The sequence below is a fragment of the Ptychodera flava genome, chromosome 7 (genome assembly GCF_041260155.1).
Source record: "Ptychodera flava strain L36383 chromosome 7, AS_Pfla_20210202, whole genome shotgun sequence".
Taxonomy (NCBI): Eukaryota; Metazoa; Hemichordata; class Enteropneusta; family Ptychoderidae; genus Ptychodera; species Ptychodera flava.
The window spans coordinates 36,548,458-36,557,743 of record NC_091934.1 but is presented as its reverse complement, the minus strand read 5'-3'; the positions used below and the strand labels follow the sequence as shown (position 1 = coordinate 36,557,743).

Here is a 9,286-nt window from a genome sequence, read left to right as displayed (position 1 = left end):
CCAAGGGGGTACACTGCTCACTAGTATGGACGCATACTATGGGTCTCACATGAACGTCCAAATGTAAAATGGCAGCCCGTCCCGCAACTGCCAATACATCCAGGGCTAGACGGTGGCAAGATCACTAACCCCATAAGCTTACAATACAATGAATAACTTTGTCACTTACCTTCGAAATCAATGAGCTTTACGCGATCACGAACACTGAAAGAGTGATACTTTTTCCGGATGCAATTCACGGGTCATAGAGCGAGGGTCACGCTCAAAAAACTTGCCAGCGCCCTCATGTGTTGGTGACAAAATCACTGACTGCAACGCCCATCTAGGAGAGAAACAATGGGATGCGACGCAGACTTTGAATGCGGAGACATATGTGAGAGAAAAAACATTAAATGCGATGCAGACTTTGAATGCGGAGACATATGTGAGAGAAAAAACATTGAATGCGACGCAGACTTTGAATGCGGAGACATAAAATTATGTCAGAGAAAAAAATTGAATGCGACGCAGACTTTGAATGCGGAGACATAAAATTATGTGAGAGAATAAAAATTTAATGCGACGCAGACTTTAAATGCGGAGACATATGTGAGAGAAAAAACATTGAATGCGACGCAGACTTTGAATGCGGAGACATATGTGAGAGAAAAACAAATGCGGAGAACTGGTAGTTTTGGGCCACCGTATTTATCACTCTGCGGCCATCACATTTATGAAAAAGTGACACAAATGGCGATGAATTCTTGATATCGCATGCATTTTATTACCTAAACAATTTTGAATATTATGTAAACTTTATATTTATCATTCCATAAGGTATATGATAAAACCTTTACGGCCCAGATACGGCTTTTGCGGCCCTTGGTCGTACGGCGTGCGGGCCCTCGCATGCTCGGGCCCTTCCGCCGTGCGACCTCGGGCCGCAAAAGCCGTATCAGGGCCGTAAAGATTAGTTGACATTACAAACAAAAACAGCTGAATGAAGAAGTTACAGCTTCCAGAACACAGCGTCAGTTTGGTTGATAAGATCAAAATTTCGGAGCAATCTACATTATACATTGAATACCAGGTTACCGATAATATCACACTTAGTGCAGTAACACCTTACAATACAGATTGGATAGCAGCTGGAAAGATTTACTCTAGAACATACATGAAACTTTTGCTACGACCAAATTACACAAAAATGATCAAAAATGATATAAAGTTTTAACTTTGAAAAGATTTTTCCGATTCCGATTCGTAACCGTCATAGCCTGATCTGATTAAATGAGAATTCCAAGTGAACGAAATTTTATAGTATGTTTTATAAAAATGCTATCATGTATTGTAGATATATTTTTAAAAACTGTGATATAATATATGTAGCGAAGACAAGTATAAAATCAAATTACTGATTCTCGTCAAAAAAGATCAAAAGAAAATGCAACGTTACGCCTGGATTTGGAACTTCTTCAGGCAAAGACTCAGTAACGCATTTCTGATACAAAAGTAATATTATCACTTGAACCATGCTACATGCTATTTGGCCAAACAAATTTAGTAAATTCACCGTAGGATTCGAACTTTCAACGTATGACGCCCAGTTAACATCGAAGAAACCACAGTCAAAACCGGTTGGCTAAATCCCATCATTAAAAAGAGTGCTCCAATAACTGAGCTAATTTGTTACAATTTTTCTAACCGCTGGAGAGTTCATGACGCACCAGCACACAGCCTTCTCGGTTATCGATGTGACCTTTTCTTGGTCGAAAATACATGTAATTTACAAACCACTACGCTTTATATTATCAATATCAAAGAAAACGTTATTCTTTAAGTGTGTATGTGGTGTATTGAACTATTATATGCCTTGCTAAATTGCGTCCCCTTAGATGTATATAGATTTGAGTCCATTACTGTTTCCTTGTTAAATGACTCTCTTCACTACATGTGTAATCTTCGCATTAAAGCATTTATCATCTGCATAAAATGATATAAATACAATTCATAATTACACATTGCAATGTATCGTAGACTTTCTACAATAATGAAAAGATTCTTGTCAGATAAAATCGAGGTGAAATGTTATTTTAAATGGTGTAATAAATTACCATCTGCCCGGCGGCTAATTTTATATCGAAATGTGTCAGAACGTATAAGCATTCGTGTCAAGAAACTACTTGACCTTGGTTATAGCATCCAAAGATATACATTTTTTACATTTCATGAGAATAATGTATCATTGCGTCAATTTGATTTAAAACGTGCTTTATAATTTCTTTATGGCTGAATACAAACCTGTAGACTGTCGTAACGGTAAAGCTTTTTCTTTGTCAAGGAATCTGACAGCCTGAAGCTAAAAAATACAAACGAATATGAATTGTAACACAATCTAGAAATTCTACTCAGAAATGTATAAGTTGTATCATTCCAATTACCAAATATACAGAATCTATGTATTTCAGACTGGGTTGAATTGAAATCACTATTTTAGGTTTATATGATTAGAGCATTTCAGTTTTTGACGCATCTCTAGAAACATATCATTGTATTCCGATGTTTGAGTCAAAAACTAAGACTCGAACAGTTCTACCAGGACAGGACACATCGTGCTGTGTGATGATGTAACAGCTTAGACCACAGGCGGCCCAGACACTAATATTATATAGGGCTCAGCCCTTGGTGTCGCGCCAGGGGTTAAGATTGGCAATGTTATTTGTATTGATTCATGATAAAATATTATTAATTGTTATTTCATATACGTTTATATGACAACTATGCCCAGTTTCCCTCTGATGAAAGCATTTCATGTACGTACACGACGTCAAACCCTGCAGCAGTGCAGGTATAGATTTTCTGTAATGTGTAAGAATATTGGACAAAAATTGGCAATTTTTACCTGACTACAACCTATTGCATTAAACAAGGGACGTATTATGCAATCATTTTCATTGCAATAGTAACCGCACTGCCCATCTTCCACTTAAAAGCTGAAAACTATTATAGCGTTCTGTCTAAAAACTGGAAATTTTTGAATCTAATTATTGACACAGGGGCGCTTTTCTAAATTCAATCCCAGCATTCACGATGCTGAAGTTGGACTCAGTTTCGGATTCGGTTTCGGATTCGAATAACTGAGAATAGTTTTATATTTCCAGCTTATGTTATTATTTTTCGAAGAATATAATAACTACTGATACACAAGGAGATATTTTAACTAGATGAAATTACTGCACAAATAGCATGTATTTTATCACATAAATGTAGCATGTATTTCATGACATAAATGTTTCATATATAATCATAATTTATAAAGTTAAAAAAATCAAAACACTTTAGGCAGTAGAGCAAGGAACTGTAATGCATGACTACACAAGACAAAACTGCTGAAAAATCAGTCAAAAGTTACAACTTATGAGCTGTCCATCTCAATTATGGGCATTATGCAGTTCAGACTATTCAAGCTAACAGTACTACGCACAATTCAAAGAAATGCTTTCAATGCTATCTTTATTACGCAACATATTATGTAAAACAACATCAATCAAAACATCAAATTAATACAACATATTAACATTAAACCATGTGACACACATTGTGACATATAAAATGATTAAAGTATGTTTTTGTAAATATTGTTTTCCTTGCTCGACACTTCCTTTAAATTTTAAATTAGAGTGCTTTGAAGCTTTCTGTAATTTCTATTTTTTAACCATTTACTTGTGAATATATGCACACAATTTTTGCCATGAAATATATGCATTGTTTTATTGTGATCTTATTTTCACTTTGTCTAGTGTGATTAGATATTATTTTAGCTGAAAAAAGGTCCAGGGAAAGTAAGGAAAATCCAGTATTCCACAGTGTAACAATTGGCTGAAAATATAAAATTTCTTTCAGTCTCTCGAATCCGAAACCGAATCCGAAACTGAATCCGAAACCGAATCCGAAACCGTGTTTAACTTCAGCATCGTCAGCATTCTTTGAGTATGCCCCGTTCATATGTACGATAGTTTTCTCCCTTTATCTATATTAACGATATTTTGTATAAGCGACAAGGTGCATAATAACATTTACTGGCTAATAAAAGAGGTACATTTTATGAATGGCATGTTATATAGTAGTAATTTGTTTCGTATTTGTTTATTTACGAGTACTCAAAAAAAAACATGGCGGCGCCCATGAAAGAAGGGTACACTTCCGGTTACTCGCACAGTATATTATGAATATGCGCATGCGTAGTCAGTAAGCCGCTGGCGCGACTATTAATGAGCTTATTATTGAGTTTTCTCACTATTTCTCTATCAGTTCCTCTCCTTTTCTTCATCACAGTCCCTCTATAGTATGGATAGAGGGACTGTGTCTTCATGCTCTGACTGATCGGAGTAAATAAAATAAATGGCTATATAACCTAACCTAGCCGCATGACTCTTTTTCCATTTCACACCCCATTACAATACAAGGACGTTTATCTCTCATATACACATCTTATAATTATCAACACAACTAATGCTAATCTGTTGACTTGTCAAAGATCGATCAACATTGTAAAGATAGAGATGTAAATGAAAAAGGAGTAACCTTTCCTATCTTTCGCGATGTTGACTAACCCATAAAATCCCTGATAAGTCCACGGATTAGCATAATTAGTCATGTTGACTAATTAATTACAAGATGTGTGTATATGACAGATAAACGTCCTTGTAATGAAATGGGGTGTAAAATAAAGAAAGAGTCAAGAGGCTAGGTTAGGCTATATAGTCAATCATTTATGTATTCATGTCAGAGCACGAAGAAAAGGAGAGGAAACGATAGAGAAAACTAAGAAAAACTCAATAATAAGCTTATATGCCTGTGCTTAGACACGCGATGGTGCATTTGGTTGTTAGACGGACTCGGACAAACGGTACAATTACTGCTGACCCTTGCATTTCAAACTTGGACACGAAAACAGTACTTACTAGTGAGACAAAGCCGGCCAGACAGACATGGGGGGCATTGGCACGACCACCCATCACAAGAATTTCCATCCGGTTGGCAAGCGCCACCATAATCACATGGGTTGTGCGAACACACGTCAAAGGCTGTAGAAAACAGTGACGGAAACCTAAAATTGGTTTGAACGACTGGCTCCCTAGACTGAAAGATTCCGTCGCGTGCGGGGGCTCCGGCGCACTGCGACCTACGACCCGTAGGTCGCAGTGCGCCGGAGCCCCCGCACGCGACGGAATCTTTCAGTGTAATGGCTCCCTCAATAGTGTAATCTGTTCTTCTCCTTTTCTAGCGCTCGAACTAAAGAGAAAACTACTCCAAAACATAAGAGACGCGTGGTTTGAAATAAATATAAAGGGAACAACCTCGCCGTAGGCGGATTACACTCCAGGTATAGTTTGTTTCGTATAGCAAGCCGTAATTTCGTGCTTGGTACCCAAATATTCCGTATGCCCCGCCTTTGGTGGGCGTTATTGCTGAATCATACCGTGCTGTCGTGTTTTGCTTCTCTCTTTGTACTGCGTGATGTATGACTGTTATTTTTTGATAAAGTACAACTGCGTCTTGCTTTTGCCACAAATATTAAACACAGGCGCTCGTTGGTTGGGTAGTCTACTTGATCGATCGATCGTCTGCTCAATCTATCTATCGCGTATTCGTTGCTCCGCCCTCCACAATTGGTGTATTTTTGTTGCGCTGGAGGGCAGAATAACGAGTATGCGATCGATAGATCCAGCAGACCATCGGTCAATCAAGCAGACTTATACCCAGCCAACAAACGCCTGTGATTTAAAACAATCACGGTAACTCACTTTGTTCACACCTATTTCCATGGTAGCACCGTGGACAAGAACAAATATAGTCGTCACATGATTGTGGTGAGCAATCCCCGCTGTTGAGACATGGATTGGGCTGGCAGGGGTTATTAGACTCTGTAAAAACCACTGTAAAAATAAAATGAGTGTATCGATAATAAACTCAAGACTTTGCACATTTGAACAGCGTAAACTAGTTCACGACGAAGCTAAATCTTAACGTGTTGAATTTCACAATAGTGATGGTTTCTTGAGATACTGGAAGTTAACTCATGGCCGAAACGCTTGAGTTAAACTGAATTTCGTAGCGATGCGCCATTCAACGCTGACAGCGCGCACGTGGTATTTTAACTTTCCAGCAGTTTCAGGCTCGCTGATTGCTTTGCAATTTTCACAAGAAATTCATACACTACAACTGGCGTTTGCCATCTTCAACCCATACCGTGTACAACACTTACTGCTGGTACAATATTGACCGCTATAGCATCCGCTGCAAGTACATCTCACTTGAGAGCATGAATTTGACACGGGGTGACACACCCCACCATTCTGACAAGGATTTGTCGAACACCCATCGCTATCTATAATTAATGGAGACACACAATATTAGGGAAATTATTTCTTTTAATTTAGAAAGCTGGAAAAGAATCTCACACATGATAATTTAAGGCTATTTTGCAAAGTAATAGAAATTATTGAATTCAATTGAATTTCCACAATATTTTTCTGTTGATATACCTTTCTGTTGAAAATCACACCACATTAAGAGATAAGTGAAGGGAGTCTTCAGAACTAAAAGTCCGAACAAAGGTCGTGTGGGACCCATGCAAATGTAAATGCTGAATCCAAGGTTGATTGGCGATTGGTGAAAGTTAAAATGGTGCAGCAATGTAGACGTGTCGCACAGGGGCAGTTCTGATGACCTCTCTTCCCCATCCCAACGGAGCAGGCTGTAGCCGATATTACTATAAGCAGTATTGATGGCCAGTATACAGTGAAATCCAACACAGTTAGTTTTCCACCATCAAATGAACACTTGACCTCTTCCGGCTAGATATCAAATATGGGCCAACACGACACAGAATGGACCCATATTTCATCAGTGACAAACACTTGCCCTTTGTGATTTTTGATATGAATTCCTGCAATTCTGCTTTTATGTCGAAAAGATTGAGCAAATTCAACTAGCCTATATATACAATAATTGTTGTCAACATAATGGTATGGCAAATTGGCAATGACAATCTTGGTCATTAGCTATGAAACATTCTTTAAGCCTTAAGAGCATTTGGTCTCACTTTGGCGATATTTTCATCGTTTCATTTCATTATGTCGCATTTTAATGCCGTCAAAATACTCACGCTGCAGGCAACGTGAGCCAGAGTAGCATCCTGGGCATGCACAGGAGTAGTCGGTACACGATCGTTGAGAGCAAACGCCACCATTATTACACGGATAGGGTTGACATGGGTCAGACTCTGAGAACAACAAAATAATGGAAATATTAAGTTTTCCTCAATTCATGTACATTTTTGAAAAACCTAAAACATTTTGACCTCATCGCTATCAATGTCTTTTTAGGGAAATTATTATAAACATATAAACAGAGTTTTGAACATGGAACCCGGGGGCACCGACGTTCTTTGTACCTTGGTGTTTTGACTGTGAAGTACTGTATAATGGCAAAAACTCAAATTATTTTGACATAAATAAAAGTGATTTGAAATGGTTGGTTACTTCTTTAGCATAACAAACACTAAATGTGATTGTAACGAGTCGGAATTTGTAAATTCAAGTGTGAAATCTAAGTATCAACAGCCATTGATATTTGTAAAGGTGATCGAAAAATATGATATCCATTAGGATGAAAATTATTTCAAATGAGAACGCTGAACTTTTATTTCACATGAATATGATTGATAGGAAGAGGAGAAAAATTTGGCAACAAACTATTGTACCATAATGGTCATGGCTAATATAAACCCGATCACTCGCCCCACCAGAATTTAAGGTAGGTGTGCGCATAATAAAAATTTGTCTTTAAACTCTATTTTAGCATGATCCTTAATTACAAATGTGTGTATCGTCCATCACATAGAAAATTCGCGTCATTTGTTAAAACATTTGCCTGGTTACTACACACACTACATGATTTTTGTGACTTATCTGGCAAGCGTGTACACTAATCTACAATGCATGTTAAATGAAATAAGTTTTATTCAACTCTGCGGAGAGCGCGTAAGTCAAAAGTACATCATAATCTTGAGACTAAATGTAAGTTAGCTTACCCCTCTTCAAATGTATAGACAAAAACAATTGTAAATTAAAGCTGAAAGCAACGTTGACGGGGCCAAGCGGTTCCCATGGTTGAAAGTATTTGTACCGATGACAGTATGTGCAAATGTTGAGCTTCTATGTGTCTCATGTGTAGAGAAATCTTTGGACTAGTTGTCAACACATGTAAAAATTACCTTTAAAAGCTCACGCATCTCAATTCTCATTTTAAAATGATTTTGAAAAGTATGCTTGATAAAGTATGATGAAAAGTATAGAAAGCCATTGCATCAGTTTATGAAACAAGATGATATTGTTTTGTCCACATGCATGTTCATTATCTGCACAATGTGACTTGGATGGTCTTGTAACGACTTCCTCGAAATTATAATATTTCAACGTAGTGTTAATAAGTATATATAATCGAATATCTTGAGATTTCACATTGATGCCTTTATGCAGAACTGGGAAAGGCAGACGGCATCTAACGTCCTTAATACAAATCCAACAGTGGGAATCAATATATATACGTCAACTAACGAAACGCAAAGTCAATGCTACAACGTATGCTTAGAACGTGAACGGGAGCTTTACCATTAGCACACCTGGCATGCACAGAAACCCATACTGTTAGCCATGTTCCAGACAGTCGACAGTCTCGTCAATGCAACCACAGAGAAACATAGACAGAGTCGCAACGCTTGCATGCCTTTTGTTCCATGGTCGTCTCGGTAGACTATTGGCTTGTCATATTAAAATGAACTTCAAAAGTGTTGAACTTTTGTAGGCTTTGTTTGTGGTTGATAATTACACGAGATTATGCGAAAAATACGATAGATGGCATCGTATTGCCAGTCGCGTAGCAACCATAGTTACTTTGTGAGCTCTTAGGCCAGAAACACTGCTTCACGCCAATCAAAATCAAAAATAACAATCAAAATCAAAAATAACACGCCAGCAGTTTCATAAACATGTACTTCCTTGACGCACGTGTAAAAGACGGTATGACTGACCGTAAACCATTGAGTAAAACCAGACAGTATCGATAAAAGACTTTCAAATTTGGTTCAAAGACACTCATTATATATTCATAAAAATATGAGAGGAATTTTTAAAACGGTAAAACTCACTTTCTGAAGCTCAAAACACTCCCGTTTTCGCCAGCACGTCAATTCCGCTCAGCACCACACGACAACAACAACACAAACTTTGCCGAACAATTG

General features: G+C 37.7%; 1 protein-coding gene across 1 annotated transcript in view; it reads right to left on the bottom strand.

The window, feature by feature from the left end:
• Positions 1-745: 745 nt before the first annotated feature.
• LOC139136219 (adhesive plaque matrix protein 2-like) overlaps positions 746-9,286 on the bottom strand; it is a 28,078-nt gene continuing 19,537 nt past the window's right edge. Inside the window, exons 8-13 of the mRNA XM_070703961.1 lie at positions 7,151-7,267; positions 6,248-6,370; positions 5,787-5,918; positions 4,944-5,066; positions 2,281-2,338; positions 746-1,939 (exon numbers count right to left, since the gene is read on the bottom strand). Coding sequence (XP_070560062.1) covers positions 2,316-2,338; positions 4,944-5,066; positions 5,787-5,918; positions 6,248-6,370; positions 7,151-7,267 — 518 coding nt within the window. The 3' untranslated portion in view covers positions 746-1,939; positions 2,281-2,315. The remainder of the gene's footprint in view (positions 1,940-2,280; positions 2,339-4,943; positions 5,067-5,786; positions 5,919-6,247; positions 6,371-7,150; positions 7,268-9,286) is intronic.